Genomic DNA, 27,310 nt, shown 5'->3' with positions numbered 1-27,310 from the left:
AGAGATACTTTTCCTCTCTAGAGAAGAAAGTTGGAATTTTTCATTTTTAATCTGCATATCATGCAAACTCAAGTCTTTTCTGTTTAGATTGCTCTCATCCCAAGCAGAATAATGAAGTTGGGAATACCCAGTTAGTCTCTACTTTTCTCTTTCTTGGAGTTATTTCACAATTTTTGAATTACATTTTCCTCCAAATGTAGGTTCTGCATATATTATATTCCAAGTGGTTGAGTATAGTGAATTCATAGATTTTTAGTTAAGATGAAAATGTTTACTAGTATGTATTCATCTGACAAGCATATGCTAGATTTTACTGTTTTCGTTTTATGCCAAGAAGTTATTTTTACATTAATATTGAGAGTCCTTGGAAATAGGTTCTAGCCAAACAATTTAAAAAGATGCAAAAGTCTTGATTTTTAAAAAATTGTTTTAAAAATGTGCTTTATCCTATCATATGTCAGTGTATGTCAATCTTTTATACCTGCTAGTAATATCTCTTGAAAGACCATTTCACCTTATGATACAAAACTATTTGAGAGATATTGTAACATACCTTTGGTGTATATAACTTCACCTCTGGTGAAGATTTTTGAGTCAGAGAGACCTGTGTTTAAAGCCCTGTTCAGTTGCTTAGCATGGCTGTGTAGGAAGTATTTTTCTCTGTTAGGTTCCCCATCTGACACATAAAGATGACAAGATTGATTTGACATACTGTTTTGAAGATTCACGTTGTTCTTTCTTAGCATATGATATATTTTTGTCTAACATATAATAAGCTCCAGGAAAACAAGATGATAGAGAGAGGCTCACTATATTTCTTAAATTTACCTGTAAAAGACCCTTGGAAATTTTACTTAAAATACTTCTCTGTCACATCTGAAGATCTTGTAAAACCAGTGACATCTTCGTGCTTATTTTTTCAGTTTTAGCCTCTGATTTTTTTAAACATAACATTGTGTTTTTTCCCAGCTTTATTGAAATCTAGTTGATGTAACAATTGTAAGTTTAAGGTGATAACTTGATATGTATATATATAGTAAAATATGTTAAGTTTAGATATAAGGTTAGTTAACCATACCACTGTAAGGTAAGTTAAGGTTAGTTACCACATCTATCACCTCACACAATACTTTTTTTCTGGTTGTGAGAACTTTTAAGATATATTCTCTTAGTAACTTTCAAATATACAATACAGTATTGTTAACTATAACAGCTTCTCTGGTGGCTCAGACAGTAAAGAATCTGCTGCAGTGTGAGAGACCCAGGTGAATCCTTGGGTTGGGAAGATCGCCTGGAGAAGGGCATTGCAACCCAGTCTCACCTTGCTTCTTAAATATTAAAAATAGAATCAATCAGCAGATATTTTTTGAGAAAACTACATATACTAAGCCTGTAAGAATACCAAAGTTTATGTCCTCTAAGAATTGCTAACCACCTTAGAAAGATATATCTAATATCTGAAAAATTCAATAAGAATATAAATTAGTATTATTAAAAAATACAAAGTATTTTAGTAATTTTGTACTATAGTAGACAGAAGAATAAAGTTGCTGAAATTATCTTCCTTGTTAGAATATATTTAAAATTTTCTTGATATATTAATTAAATTTATGTACATACTTGATTTTTTTAAAATTCCAAGTATCTCCCAGGATTTTCTTATAACCAAAAATTTTTTTAAAGAATATTATTTTTTGGATAAAACTTTTTAGCAAAACAACTTTTCTAGCTCAAGTTTTGTCACTGACTTTGAGATTATATAAAGATCCTTAAAATATGGTATATGAAAGCATGTAGAAGGATTAAATGACATATTCAAGTTTCATTTTATTTTTCAAACCTATGATATATGATTCACTTTCCTTTTTTCAGTTTCAAGGTGTATAAAATGAGAATCTTACCTCGAAGTTCTAAGACAATTGTTAGACTATGCTTATTAGTCTATATTATACCCTTTAGCAATTTATAGTCATGTATTTTTTTAATGTTGCAAATACTGTTCTACTTTTTATCATTTATGTTATTTTTCCAGTTTCTGATTCATAGACATTAAATAAACTTTTTTGTTTACTATATTAATTGTACATTATCACTGAAATGTGTTAATTACATATTTTGATAAAACAGGAGGGATAGGGAGGCCAGTGGCCAAATATATATTTTAGTGGGCTGCTGAGAACAATTAATTCTTCAGTTTGTGATTAACTTTTTTCAAAAGTATACCTTGTAAAATACATGCAATTTCTTGGAGCTTAGTGATATTTCACAGTTGGTGTGCTCCAGACTTTGGAATTCAAATCAGTCCAGTTCAGTTGCTCAGTCGTGTCCAACTCCTTGCAACCCCTCCTTGTAGCATGCAGGCGTCCCTGTCCATCACCAACTCCCCGAGCTTGCTCAACTAACTTTTGGCTGTGTTAGGTCTTCCTGGCTGGGCAGGCTTTCCTCTAGTTGTGGCAAGCAGGGAAATTGAAATAGGAAGCTCAAATTTTTCATATTTTTCTAAATTAGAAAAATTTCATATCTTCTAAATTAGGATTTGTATAAGGATTTTTATTGATTCTGTAGTTTAAAAGTTTTAATGCATTGAGTGTGTTATACAAAAATTAATTTCTTTGTGGTCATTGCATGCAAGGCATAACGTAATATAAAATCTCACCATATCCATGATGTCTTATTTCCAGGCAATGAAAACTACAAACAAATAGCAATGTGTGTTCTTTACCACATAAGCATGGATGATCGCTTTAAATCAATGTTTGCATATACTGACTGCATACCACAGGTGAGTGGTTTAAGTGTTTTCTTAAAAAAGCATTAAAAAAATGTGTTTTTTGCTTTCTTCTCTTGATTTGTCAAATAGCTATTTTCTTTTAAAAATTCCTCCTAAAAATAGTATAAATTTGTTATATACAGTCTGAAAGTACAGACAGTATAAAAATGAAAATAACTTTCTAGTTTATCCCATGAAAGCTGATGTAAGTAAACATATGTAAGCAAATGAAATAATGTGGAATAAAAATCATAGTATATAGAAGCTTAGTCATATCTTCATTTTTTACTTAGTTTTAATTCCTAAAAGTAGAATTACTAGGTCAAAAGGTATTTTGTGTGTTTGACACAATATGACCAAATTACCTTCCAAGAAGACATGAGTTGATTTCTCCGAACTATCATTTCACTTTTAACAACACTAGATACTATCATTTCTCTAAAATGGAATGTCTGGGGTTTTTTTTATTTGCATTTCTGTGAATATTGGTGACGTTGAACATTTTTCACATTTTTATTGTTGACATGTTATAAATCTTTTTCTATTGATAATTTTTCCATTGGCATGTCAATATTTTGGGACTAATACATAAGATCTATATATATAATAAGTATTTTAACTCCTTGTCATATTACAGACATTTCCCAACTTTGTCATTTGCCCTTTAATTTTATTTGTGGTTGACTGTTTTGAATGCTTTGCGTGCTCTGATGAAAAAATTCTTCATTAAAATACTTTTACTTTCTTTTATAGCTCTCTTCTCAAGAAAGCTTTTTGCAATAACTCAGTTGTTTGGTATATTTCATATGTTAGGTTTATTTGTCTTCAAAAAGTTTAGTGATTTTTCTTTCATGGACTCTAAGGGTTGAGATTCCTTGTTGTTCAGTCACTAAGTCGTCTCTGACTGTTTTTGCAACCCCATGGACTGTAGTCTGCTAGGCTCCCCTGTCCATGAGATTTCCAGGCAAGAATACTCAAGTGGGTTGCCGTTTTCTTCTCCAGGAGATCTTCTTGACTCAGGGTCAAATAAATGTCTCCTACATTGACAGGCGGATTGTTTACCACTGAACCACATACATATATGGTTTTACTCTTTGAGAATTTACATTCAAAGTCACTATTGTGCCATTAATTTTTATTAGACTGAGCTCTACTAATTTGATTACTATCTGATGATCAGAATACCAGTTGGGCTGATTTTTAATATTATTTTTTATAATATGGCTTTCTAAAGTAGAGAAAGCAGGGATTCCCCGGTTGGTCAGTGGTAAAGAATCTGCCTGCCAATGAAACAGACATGGGTTTGATCCCTGATCCAGGAAGATCCCACACGCCTTGGAGCAACTAAGCCCTTGTGCCAGAACAGTTAAGCCTGTCCCTAGAGTCTGGGAAACCCAGCTACTGAGCGAGCCCGTGTTCTGCAGCTCCTGAGGCTCGTGCACTCTAGGGCGTGTGCCCCACCAGACACACCACCCCAAGGAGAAGCCACTCACACAACTAGCGAGGAATCCCCAGTGCCCACAACCAGAGAAAATACAGCGCATCAGTGAAGACCCAGCACAGCCAACATAAATAAATACATAAAAGGAAACTTGCAGGGTGTATAATATACAATAAAAACATAACACTTTTAAAAGATACTTTAGAAGAATATGAATAGTAAATTATGCTTATTAAAGTAATCTTCTTAAGCCTCCTACTAGGTAATTCCTTATTAGCCCAATGTAAGTTATTAAATGTGTATTATATTGACAAATGATTAATATGTAGTAAAAAATAAGACCATAATTTTTCTTTTTATTAATTCTTATTAATCCTTCTATTCATCCCAAATTAATAAAACAGTTCTAAGAATTGAATTTGCGATTCCAAAATTTTAATACTTTATCCATATATAATTAAAAAGCTGATAAACTCTCAAGGATAATTTCTTAGGCTTTTAAATCAGGGGATAAACTAATTATGCTTGTTTACAGAAAGTAGGCATCCTTCAAGTATACTGCATATTTTATCTAACATGGCAAGGCTTCTTACAGAGATAACACATGTCAGACTATAGCTGATGCAAAGTGTAATCAAACTCTTTGTCAAACAAGTTTTCAATAAAAGAGTAGCCATGTCGAAGGGAGATTACAAGTGATTTACTACAGTCTCACCCCATATGTTCCAAAGGTTTTCCTTCACAATTTCAAAGGGTATTCTTTTCCAAGCCCATTTAGTGTCAGAACTTCATTGACTACAACATACAAATTGGAAAGCAGTGACAAAAAAATAATATTTTTGTCTAAATTGATTGTTTTCGTCCAGATTAGATTTTAAAGAGAATAACATTAAATAAAAGAGAAATGTAAACTAAAAAGAGATGGAAAACTTATTTTGTTAAATATCTTATTCATTAAATATTTATTTAACCCTTCTCTCTATACCATAGAATTTATATTCTCAAACATAACATATAAAACTATTTTCAATAAATCAGAAATAAAAGTCTGTTTAGATTTCTTGTGAGACATTAATATTATTGTAGTTGTAGACTTTGTAGAAAATTCTCCCATAGCTTTTCAAGAGCCATATTCATGCATATTTCCTTGCCAGATAATTTTCTAACATCAAACATTTCTGCAGAGGGATTTTCAGAACATTCATGGTCTGTATTTCATGAACAAAATCTTCCAAAATTCATTCAGTGGTAATTGTTTGGGGGTTTTAATTTATTATATTCTGTTTTTAAAAAACTCAACCCTGATAAGAATAGTGAAAGTATGTCTTCAAGTTATTATGTTGTAGACATCCTGAAACTTTAGTATGAAGCCATAGTTTGAGAAAGTAAATGATACTCTAGAGTATGTTTGTTCCTAAAGTGCTATCCAGGCTATAACTTGTACTTTATAAGGCTCAACTTTGACATATTGGGGAAAAATTGGCATGGTTTAATTGCCACCCAGTGCCAATTATGAAAGTACATTGTAAAATAAAAGAAAGAAAATTTGGTATTATGTTGAAATTTCCAAGCTTCCTTCAGAAATTAAAAAAGATACTCCTTTCAGAAATATTGACTATTCAAAGTAATGTTTATAATACTAGCAGAGCTTTAAACTCATTGGTGACAGCAACTGATTAACCTTCTTCTAAAATAAAACTATATATCTGGGTTTTGAAATATGTTAGAATTAATGTAATACTTTGTTCACTTTAAAATTATGCACATTAATTTTTGTGTAGTAAATATTGTGAAGAATTGCAAATGAATTTTTCGAATGACAAGCCTAAAATAACTTTGAAAGTAGGAATGTTGCATGCTCAGTTGCTCAGTCGTGTCCAACTCTTTGCAACCCCATGGACTGTAGCCTGCCAGGCTCCTCTCTCCATGGGATTCTCCAGGCAGAATACTGCAGTGGGTTGCCATTTCCTCCTCCAAGGGATCTTCCCAACTCACGAATTGGACCCACAGATCAAACCTGCATCTCCTGCATTGGCAGGCAGATTCTTTACCACTGAACCACATAGGAAGCCTGAGAGTAGGAAAGCAGTGATTAAATTGTCATTCATATTCATTTCAGCCATCAAAAAAGAATAGGTGGTATGGTCATATTCTTTAATTACATTAGCTATATATGTAAAGAAACTTTATAAACTGTGAAACACTGTACTAAAACAAGATGCCGTTAGTAAATAGTTCTCACTATTTTGGAACCACTCAGAGTCCAATTTAAATGCTCCTTTTCTTAAGTGTGTTTACACTTAAGGAACCTATACTGTACTTTTTAAAATTTCTTCAGAATTGTATTAGTCCAAATAAACAGTGTCTTAACACTGCTCATAGAATAGCATTTCATAAACTAGATTAACCTAAAGAGGTTGTATATGGTGCATGATGATGGTCTTTTGGGGAAAAATTATTCTGTTGATTCTTTTTTTTTTTTTATTCTGTTGATTCTTAAAGAGCTGGACTTTGGTGGAAATAGTTTGAGATGCTCTATAATTAGAGTTCACTTTTGTAAATTATTTAACATTCAGAGTAGGTGTTATAAATTCATCATGCCTCATAATCTCTTCCACTATTATGTTGCTTTTCTTCTTTTGTATTTTATTACCTCTAATTATCCAATATATTCTAATTTTTTCCTCTTCCAGTATTCTATAAAATTTGGGGGTCAGGGCAAGTCTTTCTTCATATATGATCTTAATGGTCTCAGTGGGTGAATTGTTTCAGGTGAGCATACTTGGGGATAACCAGGAGTTAATGGTTGTATTCTAATAATAGTTAAGAGTACACATTAACAGTTCATTGTTATTTAGACCTCTGAGATGCATGTTTTGTTTAAATAGGTGCAAATGCCATCCAGATGCTTATAAAAAGTATTTATTGGTAATAGAATTGCCAAAGTACATGTTTAGGTAATGATGTCATGGTGTTATTTAATATTTTACCCTAGAACAGTGTGCAAGAATCTTCATAGTAATCCACATGTTTTCCACCACAGTTGTCCTATTTGGCCCCTCTTTGATCTACATGCCTCTTTTTAGCTCAATGCTGGTAAACGTCCTTTCTGACAGCCCCCTTTGCTCCTGCCTGCCATTATCTGCTGAAGTTCAGAAACCAGAGCATCACTTCAAACAGCAGAGTTAGGGAGTAGCCAGTCAGAAGAGATTCCTGAGGCATGCAAAGTTCTGCCATAATCATTCAAAGATGTTTGGGGAGGGGGGTGGTGGTGGTAGAGGTGTATGTGAATATAGCGAGCTGTGGGGGTTGGCCTCTGGTCACTGGTAAATAAGTGAAGTCAGGTGCCAGAGAGTCTAGACACAGTGATTTCAGTCCTGGGTCTTTGGTATCTGATACTCAATATGGGACTTGTCTGATTGAACACTATTGCCTCTTCATTGCAAAGACTGAAGCCCTTTTAGTGCCTTCCTGTTAAATTAGTAAAAGATGACAATGGACATAGTTAAAACAGAACAAATCTAGTTTTAATATTTCCTAGTTGTTAGCAATTACCTTACTTTTGAAGTGTTGTAACAATCAAATTAAAGACAATGTTGCATGTACAGTTTGAACTAAATTAATATTTAAAATGTGAGGGCTTTAATTAAAATTTAAGTGTCTCTCACTGTGAAAAACTAATTCTATATCATGATATGTTTCTTTAACATTTAGTCTTGATTTGGGAATGTGGGTAGTTGGATAAGGTTTTAAACCATCATTATTTTTTAAAAAGCTAGCTCCTGAATATTTCACCACAAAACTTAACATGGAAATTACAAAAACAAGGCAAAACAGAACCCCTCAGCTTCTAACAAATCGCCTATAGTGCCATTTTTAAGGGCAAGTTTCACACTACAAGATTAATTTCAAGTAAATAACAACATAGTTTGCCTTGTTTAAGTGTTACCTTGATGTAACAAACAGACTTTTGTTATTTTTAAAAAGCTTCTTATATCAGGAGAAGTTTGAAAAAAATCTATATATAGTAGGTTTTTAATTATAGTATGAAAAACATACTGTATATATTTACAGTACTGGCATCTACATTTTTATTAATTTATAATTTAATTTTAATTGGTAGTTAATACATAGGTAGCAAAATCTGTTAAATGTATATCCAGTAATTTAGGATTGTTTTATCTATGCCATAGATTTTTTGTTGTTGTTCTGCAGCATTTTTAAGTGTTAGTGATGAAAGATTCCACTAGCAGCAATATTTGTGTTAAAGAGGTGCTCTCTGAGGAAAGGCATGATACATACTAACCATTTACCGGCTATAGTGTTTTTTTAGTTCACAGCAAATAAATGAATTTTACACACACCAACACATACACATAGATACATAACATACATACATATATGGGCTTCCCCAGTGGCTTAGCTGTGAAGAATCCACCTGCAGCGCAAGAGACAAGGGTTTGATCCCTAGGTCAGGAAGATCCCTGGAGGAGGGCATGGCAACCCATGCTAATATTCTGGCCTGATGGATCCCACGGCCTGCGGAGCCTGGCGGGCGCCATAGGATCACAGAGTGGGACAAGACTGAAGTGACAGCACACATGCACGTACACACACGCATACATATCGTTTTGTTAGAATGATATCAAAGTATTTTTTGGAGCAGCTGTAAGTGGATTTGTGTTTTTAATTCATTGCTAGTATATAAAAGTAAGATTAATTTTTACAGACACATGATATGTTGACTATGTATCCTTTTTGAAACTTAGAAGTTATTTGGAACTAACATAGAGAATAACCACAATATTTAACAGAATAAGGTCTAACCCATCAACAAAGACATGTTGATCTTAAAGGTATTGCCTCGAGATAAAACATAAGAAAATTGTAGGTTATAAATTTTAGGATTAACATCCATAAATTGTTAGCAATTTGACTAAGAGAAAAATACCTTTATATAATATGCATTGAGTCAATTTACTATTTGCCAATAATAGTAGACTAGCTTCTCAAAAGTATGGCATAAGCTTTGTCATTTCTCCTTTATTATATAGCAGTGACCTCTTATCATGACAAATGTAGATATAACTAAATGGCATAAGTAGCATATCCTTTCCTTCCTCTTTTTCTGTCTGCTGCTTCCCATACCCATCTTTCTTTCTCTTATTAAGTAGAGTTCTTTCCTTATTTTATATACATTCCCAGATGATTGGGTCAGACCTTGCAAGTTCAGTTATCAACCGTAAATGACAATTCCTAAAATCATACGTTCAGTCTGAACATGTCTTCTAAAATTGTGTTTATAACTTTTATTGACTATCTGCACTAGACTGTCACATAGGCAGCTTAAATTCAACATATCCAAAAGCCACAATTACTGTCTTCCCTTTGAGGTTTTCTCCTATTCTAGTTTCGTCTTTGGGTAAGCCTTGGCCCCATTTTTCATGTTGTTCAGGATGTAAAACTGGGAATCATCTTCGTTTCTTTTTCTCCCTTAATGCCAACATCCAGTCAGTTATTAAATCCTGTTTGATTGTCTTTCCTAAATATATCTCTGGGCTGTCCTTGTTATCTCTAACCTTACTACTCTACCTAATCCAAGCAGCCATCACCATACCTGGACTTTTCTGCTAGCCCTTTAAATGGTCTTATCACATTTTCTTAGACTATTTCAGCCTGTTTTATATACTGGTCAGATCTTCTTGAAACATAAATCTTATTCTGACACTTTCCTTATTTGTAAGCCTTTAACATCTTCCCATTTTCCTTAGGATGAAGCCCCAAATCCTTAACATGTACTTCAAAACCCTGCATTTTCTGGCTTTTACCTTCTTATCTCTTATCACTGTTTCCCTCACTCCAACCATGTTTGCTTTCTTTTAATTCTTCAGAAGAATGACATTTTTTCCTGCCTTATAACCTTTGCACAAGCTGTTTTCTTTGCTCAGAGTCTCTACTTCCCCACAATATTTTAAGTTCCTTTAAAGCAAAATCTTTAATATTTCTGTTACATTCTCCACTGTACTTGGAAGCTTATATTTAATACTGAGCATCTAATAGTTCAGTAAGGTATTCAGTAGGAAAAGCCTACTCTATGTTGAAAATGTAATTGTATTATTTCCAACATACATTCTATAACATACTGTGTTTAAGCATTGCCTATGTTTTACATGTGTTCAGGGGTGTTTTGAATGAAATATGTCTTGTGCTTCTTGCTAGTTAATGAAGATGCTCTTTGAGTGTTCAGATGAACGAATTGACTTGGAACTCATTTCTTTCTGCATTAATCTTGCTGCTAACAAAAGGAATGTACAGCTTATCTGTGAAGGTTAGTGCCTTTGAGCTTCATGGATAATCTCTATCATATGCCAATGGCAAATGATAGATAATAGATAATAAGGAATTAAGAGTTATAGTAAATATGTGAATTACATCTTTCTATAATTTAAAAAAGTATAGCCCAAATCCTTAAACACCAGACTCATAAATATTCTTACATCATGAGCAGACTTACTCTCTAGTAACATTTTATACACTGTTTTGTCAGTTACCCTTAATTGAAATTTGATTTTTAAAAATATTTTCTAGGTGAAACAAAACTTTTTATTTGTAAAGCAGTCTGTTACAGTGTAAAGTGGTGCAGTACAAATGTATTAGCTATTTGTTTCTGTAGTATCTTCATAAAATGATTTGTCATGCATTTTGGTATTTCAGAGTTTGCTCAATAGTTTTTACTTATTTGAAAAGTATACATGTAAATTATCAAAAAGTACAAACTAGCAAATGGGAAAAAATAAAAAATTTTATTTCCACTATCCAGAGATAGTCATAGATAAAACTTTGGTACAGTGCTTCTGCATATTGTAAGTTAAAATGGGATTCTGTATTTTTGGTGACATGTTTTTTAAAGTTAATAATATCTGAATATCTTTCCATGTGATTAAATGCTTTTATAAAACGTAATTGCCAGTAGCTGAAAAAATAGCTCATTAAAGGATTTTCCATAGTTTAATCTGCTGTTTGGATAGTTTGTGCCACTTCTTTTCTATTACAGACAATGCTGCAGTAATTTTTCTTTCTCTGAATCTTTCATGTTTCCATTTTCATATTCTTAGGATAAATTCCTGGAAATACTATTTTTATGGATCAAAAAGTATTTATATTTTACAAATTTGTGGTACACATTTCATATACATACTGTGTTTCCATTTATGTGATATTCTAGAAGAGGCAAAATCTGTTTTAAAAGAAAATACAAAAAAGAGGAATAAGAGGAGGAGAAAAGAAGAAAAGTAATTGTATTGGGAAGATCAGCTAAGCACAAGGGTACTTTCTGCAGTGAATGGAAATATTCTGTCTTGATATAATATATGAATTATAGAGAGGCATACATTTATTAAAATTAATAGATTCTATAAAATTTATGTATTTTCTGTGTGTATATTGGATTTTCTTTAGAGCTGAAAATATTAAAGATCATTAAATTTAAATGAACCTTAATTTTATCGGGGAATTTCTCTGTTATTATTATCAGGAAACGGGCTGAAGATGCTCATGAAGAGGGCTCTGAAGTTCAAGGATCCATTGCTAATGAAAATGATTAGGAACATTTCCCAGCATGATGGACCAACTAAAAATTTATTTATTGTAAGTGTTGTCTTTGGCTTTCTGTCTATTAAAATAATCTGGAACTGAAGTTTTAAAGTGCTGTGTTTGGAAATATAACTCTTCCTTAACTCCTGTCAAATATTAATTCATGACCCAAGTTGGTTCTTCTTCTTATCAACTTCCTTGGAAGTTTAGCTCCTACAGATTTCAACCTAAGTTTTAATACTGTTTTTGTTTTATGATCCCTGTCCCTAACCTTTTACCTCGCTCCTGTTTTCTTCTCTTAAACCAATTCCATAGACTCCCTTAGCAAGTTAGCAGTCCATGGGGTTGCAAAGAGTCGGACATGATTGAGCGATTGAAGAACAACAATTAAAACAAGAGAATCACATTTGATACTTTTTCTTCCTATGCATTAAATTATTAGATTAGTTCTTCTGTAGAAATATTTTAAGTTTATATTAAATTTTGTTTTATTCAGGATTATGTTGGGGATCTTGCTGCTCAGATCTCTAATGATGAAGAGGAGGAGTTTGTGATTGAATGTTTAGGAACTCTTGCAAATTTGACCATTCCAGACTTAGACTGGGAATTGGTTCTTAAGGAGTATAAGCTGGTTCCATACCTCAAGGATAAACTAAAACCAGGTCTGTGCTAAGTATTTCACTTCTGCATAATCATTATTTCTCTCTTTTGTGGGTAAAGCTGCTAGAGCAGTATTTTGTGACCGTTATTATACTACATTCCCAGGCCTCTATTTCTTGCCCTACTTCTAATTTCTTTCTCCCAGAAAAACAGTCACTAGTTCTCCTCTTATATGTATATACTTTTTTCCCTAACAATATGTTTTCTTAATATTAGTTTCCCTTTCCTATCCTGCCTTACTATTTTTTTATCCTGCCTGTTTTAAATTACCAAATAACCATCCTGCTCTACATGAGTTTACATGCACACACAAAGTTCTTTGAGGCATTGAAATGACTCTTCTATTCTCTGTGTTTACATTGTCATTCATTTATATTTTCAAAGACTTATTGAAAATACAATACCACCTTTCTTCTGCTCCAGAAACCACAAACTGTCATTGTGGAATGGAATTCTCTGAACATGGAACTTTGGGAAAAGGAAAAATTTGTACACATGTTAAAGGTTCATAAAAACTGATTAATAACTTTCAGTATCTTTTCTGTGAATTGGAATCTTGGAAATATAAAAGGATTTGTATCAGGACATTTCAATGAAAACTTTCTATGATGTTCTCTTCACAGGTGCTGCAGAAGATGACCTTGTTTTAGAAGTGGTTATAATGATTGGAACTGTATCTATGGATGACTCTTGTGCTGCATTGCTAGCCAAATCTGGGATAATCCCTGCACTCATTGAGTTGCTAAATGGTAAATTATAATTTATCTTATTTTTATGCTAATATATAAACCCATTATCTGCAGTGATAATATATTATTTATCTTGTTGCATTGGTCATCTTATAGCCACTTAAATTATATAGTTAGCAAAATGAATTAAATATACATTATACTAGAATTAGATAGCATAATACCAAATAGCTTTAGGTTGCAAGGTTGAGAATGTTCCTATAAAGTGATTGAGGACCAATTTTGTAGATAACTACCTTGCTCTTATCAACCTTGAACAGCTAAATATTCTGCCATTTATTCTTTCTGTTGAGCTTTGTCTTGGTTGAATTATATCGCTTTTCTTGCACAAACCCTTATAATAACTTGCTTTCTAATCAGAAAGGTTTATTAGGAAGCTAATTCGAATCATCATATTCCCTCCTGGATCCATATATAGTGTTGTCCTCTAAACTTTCTGCAATGAAGAAAATATTCTCTATCTGCACTGTCCAATACATGTGGCTATTGAATACTTGAAATGTGGCTGTTGGGACTGAGAACCTGGATTTTAAATAAAATTTAAATAAATTTAGTTAGCCACATTGGCTAGGATTACAATATAGGCTAGGAGTTCTAGATAGTCTTCCCTTACCTTTATTTTGCTCTTAAGGACCCAGATTCATCGTTTTCCACTTAATACAAAATTTGTCTGACTCTAAATATATTTTGTTAGGGCCAAGTTCTCTAGGACCTTGTTTTATTAGTCTGCTCAGACTGCCATAATAAAATATCACAGACTGGGTGGCTTAAACAACCAAAATACATTTTCTCATATTTCTGGAGGTTGGGAAGTCTGTTGAGGTGCCAGCCAATTTGATTCCTGGTGAGGTCTTTCTTCTTGGCTTACACAAGGCCATCTTGTTAATATCCTAACATCCTCATATGGTGGGGGCAGTTGGGCGGAGAGAGGGAGTGAGAGAAAGCACAAGCATACACAAGTGCTCTGGTATCCCTTCTTGTAAGGTTACTAATCTTATAGGATTAGGACCCCAGCTTTATGACCTCATTTAACCTTAATTACTTCCTTCTAGCCTTATCTCTGAATATAGTCACATTTGGGTTTGGGGCTTCAACATATGAATTTTGGAGGGGTGCACTTTGGCCCATAGCAGATTTACATTAAAAGTAGCTAATTAGTATAGAAGTTAAATATACTAATATGGAAAGCTTAAAAAGACTCTCTAATCTCAGTCTTTCCTGTACCAGATATAATATATATGTATTTTATATTATTTTAATAGTCCTTTTTTGAAGTGTACATAAAGAAAAACACACAAGTTACAGGTATATGTAGAACAGTGAATTTTTAAAGTGAGGGTTCTCATGTTATTCTCACTCGTATAAGGAAATGAATTATTGCCAGCACCCTAGAAATCCCTCTTCTTCCACGTCCCAGTCACTGCCACCTTCTCCAGAGCGGTTCTGTTTTTCCTCTTATCACCCATAGATGAATTTTGCTTAGTTTTCAACCTTTTAGAAAGAGAATCTAGTTTATTTTGCCCTGTGTTATAACTGTGAGATTCATCTTTGCTGTGTACTGAAGTGTTTCCATTTATTGCTTTGTAAATAAATATACTACTATTTTTCCTTTCTAACTATTGGTTCATAGTAGACTGGGTTTTCTGTTTTTTAAGAGAAAGGGGCTTTTATAAGTAATGTTTCTGTAAACATTCTTAAATGTTTCATTTAGTGAACATATTTACTCATTTCTATTAGACACATACTTAGGAGTAGAGAGAGTATGCATATATTTGACTAAAAATAATGCCAAAAAGTAGTTGTGCCAATTTTCAGTCCCTCTAGCAATGTCCCTCTACATCACCAGTGTATTTCAGCATCCAGCCTCTTTAATTGTAGCCTCTGTAGTGGTAGTGCACTGTGATCTTAATTTGCCCTTCCTGATGATTAATGTGGAGAAGGAAATGGCAACCCACTGCAGTATTCTTGCCTGGAGAATCCCATGGACAGAGGGGCCTGGTGGGCTACAGTCCATGGGGTCACAAACAGTCAGAGAGGCCTAAGGACTAACAATAATTAATGAAATTAGTATCTATTTGTGTTTATTGACTTTTAGATACAGCAGATAAAGTGAGATGCCTATTTATTCTTTTGCCCAGTTTTCTCTTCTAAATCTTGAAAAGTTTGATTTGTAAATTCTTTTACATAATCATTTTTAATGATCATCTAGAGATGGTGCCTCCATATTTGAAGTATTTCTACAAGTAATATATATGGATTTGCTTTGGTACACTCTTCTCACAGCCAGGAGTTTTCATGTTAGAAGTAATTGAAAGGCTAGGTAATTGGGAGGTGAAACTAAAGACAATGTAGTTGTCATAATGAGAATGAGGATTTTGTAGTGAGCTGGAGAAAGTTGAAACAAAATGACCTGGGTCCTTAAATTGCTGTCTCACATTGATTATGACTGAGAGATAAGATAACAGAGCCAGCTCAGTGTTTTACCACATGTTGATGTTCTCTGACATGTTATCATAGGCAGAGGCTGTATACTAATATTTTTCGGAAATAAATGGATTTTGAAAATTAAAACCCTTAGGGTTAAGTGAGGGAACATTGTATGCCAACAGAGTAATTAATAAAATTTTAACCCAAATAGTCTGAGTGGTACTTTGGTAAATTAGTGAGGAAAATTATTTAGAATGGCTGAACTTTGAAGGAATCACAGTTTATTTCACCCAACTAGTCAGATGCTCTGTTGACCTGTAAATATTTGTCTAACAGATATCACTGAACTGTTGCCAAGAGTTGAGGTCAAACTACTAGTAAATCAAATTTCATAGCCAGTACCTATAAATTGTATTTCTATGAGTATTTGCCTTTGCCATTACATAATATTAATTCTGTTAAAGTCATCTTCTTATGGTAATAACCATTTCTTAGTTTGTATGAGTGCATAACATTCTTTTTACTAGTATAATTAATTAGAATGGAGCTAAAGTTACTTTATTGCTTCATGCCAATAATTGAAGTTTAATTTTGTTAACATTATTCAGTGAAGAAAAAACCTGTTTATAATAATCTAATTTCTACCAGAAACTTAGAATTTAGAGGATGTGATTTTTTTTTTTAAGAACCATTTTTGTCCTGTGAGGTCAACATTGTAGAGACAAAATAGAACAAGATTTATTTTACAGATTAAAATTATCTGAAGAATTTTTATGAGGGACCAAAAAAACCTCCCCACAAGTGGTGGTAAGTTTTGCCATTTCACATTAGAGACTTAGAGGTTAATTTAATGAATTTCTTTATACTTGGTGTCAGTGTAGCAAAAATTACTATTAAAGCACTGTTACTATTCTCTTAAACCTATCTTGTTTCTCATTTCTTCCTAGATACAGCCTTTTGAGATGAACAATCTCAAATAGTTTGATTTGGACTCAGAGATGATATAATTTCTCTCTTCAAAATCTTATTTTTTATTTTTGTTTTACAAAGTCATAACTTATTTAGTTTAACAACACCCAGACTTAGTAAAACTTATGAAAATATATCATTATGAAATTTTTGACTGATCATCATGTAATTTAGAAAAAAAATTTAAGACATAAATGATGTATGGCAGCCATATATATTAAATAATTTAAACTGTCCTTTACCTGTCTCCTTGTCACCTTTGGTTTTTCTCGTTGCCCACTTTTTCCCCTCAGTGTTTTTCAGTTTTATATATAACTTAGTATTTTTATTTGAAGTTTTCTGTTGCCTTTTAGCTCAACAAGAAGATGATGAATTTGTGTGTCAGATAATTTATGTCTTCTACCAAATGGTTTTCCATCAAGCCACAAGAGATGTCATAATCAAGGAAACACGTATCCTTTCAGTGTTCATCATAAGTAATGACACTTCACATATTAAGAAAAGATACATTTTTTGGTATTGGAAATTATAACTTTCTTTACTGCCTCTTTTAGATTCATTGAGGTTTCTATCTTGATTTAAGTTTTCTTTATTTATCCTTCCCTTTTCCCATACTGTTGTTTATACATTCCTTTTCTTTTTATAACATTTTAAAATTAACTATTATTTTGATTATTGCTTTGTAAAAGCCAGTGTTTATTTAGGATTTATGGTATGTTAAACCCACTCCAGTATTCTTGCCTGGAGAATCCCAGGGACAGAGAAGCCTGGCAGGCTGCAGTTCATAGGGTCGCAAAGAGTGGAACACGACTGAAGCCACTTAGCACACACGCATGGTATGTTAATGCATGTATTTCATCGTTTGCTGTTTTTTTCCTGAATTCAGTTCCTCTGTTTCTCTACATTGATTTTCTTTCTTAATTGATTACGTTCTCTTATACTGCTTAGTGAACATCTATAGTAATAAAATGCATCTGTATCTGAAAATAACTAGTTTGTCCTCTTTAAATATAATTTGGCAGAATATGAAATTTCTAGATTGCCCATTATTTTCCTCATCAATTTGAAGGTATTTTTCCACCTTTAATTGCTGCCAATGAGAAGTCTGTAGTCTACTAATTATCTCTCATAAAGTCTAATGACAATTTACTTTCCTTTCTGTTATAAGTGACTTGATCTTTCTGCCAGGAAGACCAAAGGATGTTTCTGGGTTTTGTTTAAGCCACTATAGCCACTATAGTTTTATTAGAATTTGAGTTGATATTCATCACCCTTGCTTGATTTTTCTAAGTATGCAAATACAGTGTTTGTACTTTGTCTTTTTTCTAATCTTAGGAAAGTTTTCTTGAGTTAGTTTATAGTATTTGTTTTGTTCTATTGCCATGATTGTCTTTAGAATTTCTGTTGTTGTATCCTCTTTGCCTACCTTTAATGTCTGTCATTTTCTAATCTTTTTAATCTCTTTTCATCTTTTTAAATTTTACAAATTTTCTTCTTTTTTACCTTATATTTAATTCAGAGTTTATCTGTTGCTTTTATTTATTCTTGTATTACTATAAACTTAGTTTTAATATATCTGAAATGATTTTTAGTTATTTCCTGAATTACCTCTCTGAGTTTTCTAATACTGATTCCTATTATTCTTTTATTTATTTACTTATTTATATATATATATATGTATATATATATACACACACATGTGTGTATATATATAATATTTTATTAAATTCTTTTCTTTTTGAAATACTAGAGTTATATGAAGTTATCTTATGTTCTCTCTTCCTTATAATAACCATATCCATATATATGATTTTTTTTGTTGACTTGATTGACAGTGATTCTTTTCCTTTATTGTGTGAAATACTTTGTATGTGAGTTTCTGTTGAAATTAATTTTTCTGAACTTTTAGGAGGGTCAAATCAATCAAGAAAGTTTTACAGCCATGCAGCTCTAGAGCTTCTTCTTTAGTTACTTTCACAATTTTCCTGTTTTCAAAAGTATGACCTTAACATTCCAAGATTTACTAGCTCTTTTTCTTGCCCATTTTTATCTCATTTTTTTCCTTTATCATCCCTATTTTTCAAATATATGGAACATTAGATTTTTTGGTCACCTTGTATTAATGATTGTATTTTAAAATTTAAAATTAGATTTCAGATTAATATTTGAATTTGGAGAAATGCAGGATTCTCTAACATGATTGAACAACCTCAATATCAGTTTGTATCTTTAACGACTTTTTATATAGAGGCTCCAGCGTATCTCATAGATCTGATGCATGATAAAAATAATGAAATCCGAAAAGTCTGTGATAATACATTAGATATTATAGCGGTAAGTAATTTTTCTTCCTACCAAAAGTATAATAGTCTTTATTTTATGGAATAAAAGAGCCATTGTACACCTGTTTAGAACTTTGCATTCAGTATACAGTTAGCACAAATTTGTATTTTGGTAAAGCTCAGAAAATGAAGTGATACTGAATTCAATTTAATTGACGTATGGCTGATTTAACAGTGTTGCATTAATTTCTGCTGTGCAACAAAGTGATACATATACATGCATTCTTTTTTATATTATTTTCCATTATGGTTTATCATAGGATATTGAATATAGTTCCCTGTGCTATACAGTAGGACCTTGCTGTTTATCCATTCTGTGTATACTAGTTTGCATCTGCTAACCCCAAACTCCCACTTTATCCCTCTCGACCCCTCTACCCTTTGACAACCACAAGTCTGTTCTCTATGTCTGTGAGTCTATTACTGTTTTGTAGATAAGGTGATTTGTGTCATGGTTTAGATTCCACAAATAAGTTATGTCATATGATATTTGTCTTTCTGTTTTTGACTTACTTCACTTAGTATGATTATCTCTGTCCATTCATGTTGCTGCAAATAACATTATTTATTACATTTTATTTTTTATGGTTGAGTAGTATTCCGTTACGGGCTTCCCAGGTGGTGCTGGTGGTAAAGAGCCCACCTGCCAATGCAAAAGATATAAGATGTGGGTTCAATCCCTGGGTCAGGAAGATTCCCCTGGAGGAGGGCATGGCAACCCGCTCCAGTATTCTTGCCTGAAAAATCCCCATGGACAGAGGAGCCTAGCAGGCTACAGTTCATAGGGTCACAAAGAATCAGACACGACTGAGCAACGCAGCAGCAGCAGCAGTATTCCAGTGTTTATTTGTACCACATCTTTATCCATTCATCTATCAATGGGTGGATAGGTTAAATAACCTGTATAGGTTAAACCTATATAGCTTAAATAGCCATGTCTTGGCTATTGTGAATAGTGCTGTTATGAATATGGGGTGCATGTATCTTTTGAATAATAGTTTTGTCCAGATATATGCCCAGGTGTGGGGTAGCTGGGTTATATGGCAGCTCAATTTTTTTTTTTTGAGAAACCTTCATACTGTTCTCCATAGTGACTACACCAATTTACATTCCCACCAACAGTGTAGGAGAATTCCCTTTTCTCCACACCCTCTCCAGCATTTGTTATTTGTAGATTTTTTTAATGATAGCATTCTGACTGGGGTAAGGTGGTGCTTCATTGTAGTTTTGATTTGCATTTCTCTGATATTTAGTGATGTTGAGGATCTTTTCATTTGCCCATTGGCTATCTGTTTGTCTTCTTAGAGAAATGTCTGTTTAGGTCTTCTGCACATTAAATTCATTGTTTAAGCATTATTAAAACCTTTGGCTTTCTACTTTTGAGTAGAGGTTGTATACTTAAAGAGATTTTATACATATTCAAAGTTTTATATACAGTCTGCATGTCATCTCAGAATCATTTGTTTTTCAGAAAAATTATTGCAGAGAAGCAATATTGTAGAGAAGGGGATTGATGACAGTCTTATCAAAGCTCAACACCATCAACTTTACAGTTTGGTCATTGAATTTTTTTTAATAAAATAGAATCTCATTACTATTTTTTAAATCTTTGATAAATTTTGTTGTATACGTTGACTTGTTTTACAAGTTGTTTTGGAGTGATGTTAGTTCACTTCAGTTGTTCAGTCATGTCTGACTCTGTGACCCCATGGACTGCAGCATGCCAGGCTTCCCTGTCAATCAGCAACTCTCAGAACTTGCTCAAACTCATGCCCATCCAGTTGGTGATGCCATCCAACCGTCTCATCCTCTGCTGTTACTTTCTCCTCCTGCCTTCAGTGTTTCCCAGCATCAGGGTCTTTTCCAATGAGTCAGTTCTTCACATCAGGTGCCCAAAGTATTGGAGCTTCAGCATCAGTCCTTCCAATGAATATTCCCGACCTATTTCCTTTAGGATGGACTGGTTTGATCTCTTTGCTGTCCAAGGGACTCTCAAGAGTCTTCTCCAACACTGTGGTTCAAAAGCATCAATTCTTTGGTGTTCAGCTTTCTTTATGGTCCCAACTGTCATATCCATACATGACTACTGGAAAAACCATAGTTGTGACTATACAGACCTTTGTCGGTAATATCTCTGCTTTTTAATATGCTGTCTAGGTTTGTTATAGCTTTTTCCCCCAAGGAGTAAGAGTCTTTTAATTTCGTGGCTGCAGTCACCACCTGCAGTGATTTTGGAGCCCAGGAAAATAAAGTCTGTCACTGTTTCCATTGTTTCCCCAACTGTTTGCCATGAAGTGATGGGACTGAATGCCATGATGTTAGTTTTTTGAAAGTTGAGTTTTAAGCCAGCTTTTTCACTCTCCTCTTTCACTTTCATCAAGAGGTTTTTTAGTTCCTCTTCAGTTTCTGCCATAAGGGTGGTGTCATCTGCATATCTGAGGTTATTGATATTTCTCCCTGCAGTCTTGATTCCAGCTTGTGCTTTATCCAGTCTGGCATTTCCCATGGTGTGCTCTGCATATAAGTTCAATAAGCAAGTTGACAATACACAGCTATACTCCTTTCCCAATTTGGAACCAGTTCATTGTGCCATGTCTGATTCTCACTGTTAGAATTGTTTGCAATAATGAAACGCCCCCAAATTTTAATGTTTTTCATGACTTTATAAATTTTAAAAGTATATGTCACTGTTAAGAATTTGATTAGTGGGATAATCTGAGTCCTGCATTAGAAACTTGCTCACTTTGCAGACTTTTCTTCAGACTTTGTGCTGCCCTTCCACTTGGACTTGACACTTGTACCTGAGATGTGCTAGATGCTACATTTCTTTGAATATTTTTTTCACCTGTGGTATACACACGTGGGCAATCTCATTCCTTCTTTGGACTCTATTTACACTTTTTATTTTGATTCACCCTGTAAAAAGTTTCTTGAATATAACCTACTCAGTCGTTTTCAACTTAAGTGTTTTAAAAGGATCAGCTGAGCCACCAGAGAAGTCCAAGAATACTGGAGTGGGTAGCCTATCGCTTCTCCAGCAGATGCCTATCCCTTCTCCAGCAGATCTTCCCAACCCAGGAATCAAACCTGGGTCTTCTGCATTGCAGGCGGATTCTATCAGCTGAGCTAACAGGGAAGCCCTTTAAAAGGATCAGAATAGAAGTTTATAAAGAATCAATTAATAACGTCCTCGAAATCCTCTAGGTTGGCATTTCTGCTAGTGATTTCATTACAAAATCATAATCAGCAGGTACTTTCTGGTCAGTCTCCTACATTTTAGTTCAGAAATTCATGTTTATTTGGTATCACCTGGTTTTTTAATTTGACCAATATATCTTTACTGGTTTAAAACTAAATCAGTACATTTGACATTTTAGCTTTGATATATAAATTGAAATAGGGAAGCTTTATGTATTAAACCCTTGTTTAACCAAGATGTTTCAACACATAAGCCACTGGTCACAGGGTTTATGAACAGTTTCATGGTTCTTGTACTATTTTCTAGATCACTAATGTCATTGTTGTATATAAAGTATATAGTGTAACAGTAAGAAACTCTCTAAAATTCTATATCTGATTATCTTACTTTAAGCAAGAAGAAGAGAGATGTCAGTCTGTTATGAATCACCTTTATCATACTTTTAAAATTACCTTATTTTGAGAAGAAGTGATGGAAAGTAAAAATACTTTAGATGTTTAGATGTTTGTATTAGATAGGTTTGGCTAAGAATGTAAGCTATTGATAGTTCCAAAAGACCAGCTTAGTCTTATAAAAATATTTATTGTAAAATATGAATATGTTTCTTATTAGATAAAATTCTCATTCCCAGTATTTCTAAGCTCTGGGCTCAAGTCTCTGATCTTAAGTCGGAGTTTTCCCCACCCTGCATCTTTTGTCCTAGCTCTCTCTCTCTCTCTCTCGAATCCACATTTTGAAAAAATCCCTACATAATACTTCCTCCATTTTTTCGTTTCCCCGTCTTTTCTACCTTCCCCTTTCTCTTTTCGACCAGTTCTTCCTCTGTATCCATTACTCCATTGAAATGGTGCTTATAGAAGTCATCTGGGCCTTCATGTTTTGAAATCCAATGAACATTTTTAGTCTTCATTTTACTTTGTTGATCCTACGTTCCTTGCACGAACTTATAAATTTTGGTCAGAGTTAAAATGTAAACTCACAAAGAAAATTATTTTAGATTATTACATTCATAAAAAATCTTGTGAATAAGAGGACATCCAAGAAGAAGAATCAGTGAAATGAAACATGATACATCAGCTACCTATATATATAGTTCCCTAAAATGCTATCTGATCATGTGAGTTAGTATAAAACAAATTCGAACACGTAATCTGAAGGTTTACCTAATCTCTTTACATCAGACTTATGAAGTATGTATTTGATATGCTGCCAAGCAATTTTAGATTGTTTCATTTCATACTTTGGAAAACTTATGAGTCTAAAATGTTATTCAGAAATACCAGTTGTTAAACTGAGACCATTTAAAGATATTCACATTTTAATTATTAGTGTGATCTGGAAGTCCTATCCTGTGCTACTCCATCAACTGAGTCATAGTTATAGCTGAGTTTCTTAGAAGAGAAGAAGTCTAATACAGCGGATAGATGGACACCAGACTCTGGAAACATCCCATATTCTGTTCGAAGAATGTTTCTTTACCTTTTTGTACTATACGCCTATAGGATCCGAGGCCCTGGCTCAATTTTAGCTTGTTAATAGGGAACTGCACCAGCAGGAGCAACTTCTTCTTGAAACACTTTTCTCCTCAGTTGAGTAGGGGTTCTGGTCTTAGAGTCAACCTTTGACCTTTCTGAGGTGGCAGCTTGACCCTGTAGAGTATTGCATTTAGAATACAACTAACTCTAGTTCTCTCACCTGCTGAATAATCTCAGGCAATTTATTTAACTTTTTGAAGATCTAGTTTACATTGATACTTCTGAGGATTAAAGAAATTAGAGAAAATATACATGAAGCATCTACCACATGATGGTCACTTGATATGTTTTGTTCAGACTAAACCAAAATTCAATCCTAGTTGTGAAGTTTATATATAGATTAAAATCTGGATCAACATTTCCTTTCCTTAGTGAATATGAAAGTCATTCAGTCGTGTCCGACTCTTTGTGATCCCACAACCTCTCTTTGTGATCTAACCTGCCAGGCTCCTCTATCCATGGAATTCTTCAGGCAAGAATACTGGAGTGGGTTGCTGTTTCCTTCTCCAGGCAATCTTGCTGACCTAGTCATTGAACCTGGGTCTCCTGCATTGCAGGCAGATTCTTTACCATCTGAGCTACCTATACAGTTAATCATTTACATTATTTTCTGTTCATTTTGACTGTTAAAATGATATGGGAAGATAATCTGTTCACAGCTTGGATTTTAAGTATGGAAAGTTATTTGGAATATATGTTTTGGCCAGGCATAGTTGTATTTGTAGTTTACTTTAGGATTGTCTTTCCGAATGGCTGAATTTGGCACTTTAAGACTTCATGTCAAAGAAGTTAACTGAATAGTGCAGTTTCCTGAAAGACCTTGATTAGTACAGTGTAGAAAAATAAGAAACTACTTATGCTAGTGTAGAAGTGCTTCATGTGTTCAGTTACCCATGTTCTGAATCTGTGTTGACTAAGTTGAATTTGGACTCAGTTTATCAGCTAACCTCAGACCAAAGTTTTTTTCTGACTTGCTGGGCCTCCTTATTGGGGAGAAATTTGAGGAGTGGGCCATTTTAATGCATCAGTAAAAGACAGTCTCTCAGGTTCACTTGGGACATTGCTGCCCTTCTTTGGATTTTTGAGCTTAGACTCAATTATTGATCACAACTCAGGGTGCTGTTTGCTTGTCCCAAGTGTTTTTAAAGAGTAAAACAAGAGAGAATGGACTTAATTTGAAACAGGAGAAACTTTAATTAGACACAGCAAAGATGATGAAACACTGGGAATAGACTGTCAAGGGATAATGTGAAGTCTTGTCCATTTAACATTAATAACAACTAAATAACCAACTTTCTAAAATCGTTTGTTAGAAACCTGCCTAGAATGGAAGTAGATCTCGTAAGACTTTCTTATCTATAGATTTTGATTCTTGAGTATTTTTAGCATAGCTGTAGTCTATAATAATAAAAAATAAAATAGAGTGGGACTATTTGTAGCTTAAGGCAATTTATCTTTAAGAAAACAAACTTCTTGCATTTAAGACAAACATTGTGAAATAATACTAAGAAAAATTAGATGCCATGCAAGCCTTAGGGAAATATGCCATCTGCAGTAAAGTGTTTGTCCCCCAAATTATGCAAATGTTATTTTACACTAGTGGTAAAGTGTTTAATATATAGTATTTAGGCCCAAGCCCTCAATTAGTGAATTAAAATAGATATGTGTTCATAGTACTCTCTCTACCATAGAGGACTGCATGGTTGGTGATGCAGTCTCTTGTCTCATCAGCAAGTTGTCACAAGTCTGACTAGGCCTTGCATGTAGCTTTGGGAGGCAGGGAATGGGGTAGTTGCAGCAAGGGAAAAAGAAGCAAGGAGAGAGGATCCTCGCTTTCTCTTCCAAGGCAATTATGCAGCAATTGACGATTGTCTTTTCTCTTCCAAGCCTTGGGAATTATCAAGGGAAGAACAGAATCCTGTATTCATAGAGAGCTTCTGAAAACCCAGTTAGATTGTTATACCTCAGTATTCCTTCAGCTTTGTATGAAGTATTTGAGAACCTCAAATTCCTCCCCAATTAATAAATGATTTCCTCCCCTGACATTACTGGGTTGCCAACCATCTAATACATGTTTAGTAAGCACATACTATGTTCCAAATACTAAAGTTGACCCTGAAGGTTAAAGGCAATATAGAATATAAAAATTTACAGACTGGACACCAGGATACTGTTGTCTAGACATGAACTGACCTTTAGGAGCAGTACTACCACATGGCCCTATCAATAGATAACTGTGTACTAATGACAAATTGTATCTACAGGTTGTTTGTGGAAAAGGGAATGTGCCTAGGTTCTCTGGTAAGACTGTTGTCTGTTGTCTTTCCAGCCAGCCACAGGCTACGTGTGGGTTGATACTAACAGAGGTTTGTGTCCCTGAGATTTTGAATGTCAGTCTTTTACTCTTTTAATAACTCTTAATTTTGATCATTGGCAAATTGTGTGTATTGTAATAATCTGGAATTATTTCAGACTAGGAAAACAAGGTGCCTTCTTCATTCTAGGATAGAAATAATTATATCTAATAAGACTGGCATATTGAAAGGAGATAAACTAATGTATGCTTGCATTAACTTCTAAGACATCAATTGTTTGTTAGAGTCTCCACAAAAATTATCAGGGCAAGTCTGTGTCAGGCAGGAAAGGTGGGTTTATTAATAAACTTCCATCAAGGAAGACCACTTCTAAAAATGTCATACATCTTGAAAAGGAAAGCTATAGAGAAATTTTCATAGGGTTAGCTTTAAAACTCAGGTTATTTCAGGAGAGGATTTCAAAAGCATGGAATGGATAGGAATTGGTAAAATGAATAGAAAGTAGTTACTTTAAATTAGCTTGCAGGTTGGTGATGGGCACAGAACAGGGATTTTTGAGTGAGTTGTCAGAAACTTCTAAAATGTTCTTTCCAGAGCAGGTGGAGTTCATTCTTGTTTGTTTTACAGTCTTCACAAATTTTCTTTTCTCAGATTTGTAAGTTTGCTGTGTATTCTCAATTCCATACAATCAAATTGGACTTTGTGAGATAAACCCAGTTGGGTTTAGTGTTTAGTCTTCTTTTGGAGTTCTTTTTTATATTGCAGAAATTTATGGTTTTTCTTAGTTTGTTGGAATTTACATGTGTGTGTATGTGCGTGTGTGTATACATATATATACACGTGTGTGTGTGCGCGCACATGCGTTCATACTAAGTCACTTCAGTCGTGTCCAACTCTTGTGCAACCCTGTGGACTGTAGCCTGCCATGCTCCTCTGTCCATGGTCTCTCTAGGCAAGAATACTGGAGTGGATTGACATGTCCTCCTCATATATATAAAGACACACACACATGTGTGTTGTGTGTGTGTGTGTGTGTGTGTGTGTGTGTAGTCCCTGCCAGTATTATGCATGTTACTTTATTGGTTTTTTAATTGTCAGCAGTTGGATTTTAAAAAAGTATAGTATGAAAGAAGAGTTATGGTTTCTCACTTAAATAAATTTCCTTTAGTTATATCTTTCACTTTGTGGGCATAATATTTGAGGTGATATTACACAGATAAGCCTCCTCAGTGCTTTAAACAGAAGTTGAAGAGATAATTTTACTTTGAGGTCTGGTTAGAAAATGCCATAGTCAAGACTAAAGGGCAACT

General features: G+C 33.7%; 1 protein-coding gene across 3 annotated transcripts in view; it reads left to right on the top strand.

The window, feature by feature from the left end:
- Positions 1-27,310, top strand: part of KIFAP3 (kinesin associated protein 3) — a 139,667-nt gene that overhangs the window by 72,244 nt on the left and 40,113 nt on the right. For all 3 annotated transcript variants that reach the window (XM_065935676.1, XM_065935675.1, XM_065935673.1), the window contains 7 exons: positions 2,682-2,782; positions 10,431-10,539; positions 11,746-11,858; positions 12,301-12,466; positions 13,088-13,213; positions 16,963-17,061; positions 18,858-18,943. In XM_065935676.1, the coding sequence (XP_065791748.1) occupies positions 2,682-2,782; positions 10,431-10,539; positions 11,746-11,858; positions 12,301-12,466; positions 13,088-13,213; positions 16,963-17,061; positions 18,858-18,943 (800 nt within the window). The remainder of the gene's footprint in view (positions 1-2,681; positions 2,783-10,430; positions 10,540-11,745; positions 11,859-12,300; positions 12,467-13,087; positions 13,214-16,962; positions 17,062-18,857; positions 18,944-27,310) is intronic.

This window comes from Muntiacus reevesi, chromosome 5 (genome assembly GCF_963930625.1).
Source record: "Muntiacus reevesi chromosome 5, mMunRee1.1, whole genome shotgun sequence".
NCBI classification, from domain to species: domain Eukaryota; kingdom Metazoa; phylum Chordata; class Mammalia; order Artiodactyla; family Cervidae; genus Muntiacus; species Muntiacus reevesi.
Note: the sequence above shows the minus strand (reverse complement) of the source record. Positions and strands in the feature narration are given on the sequence as shown.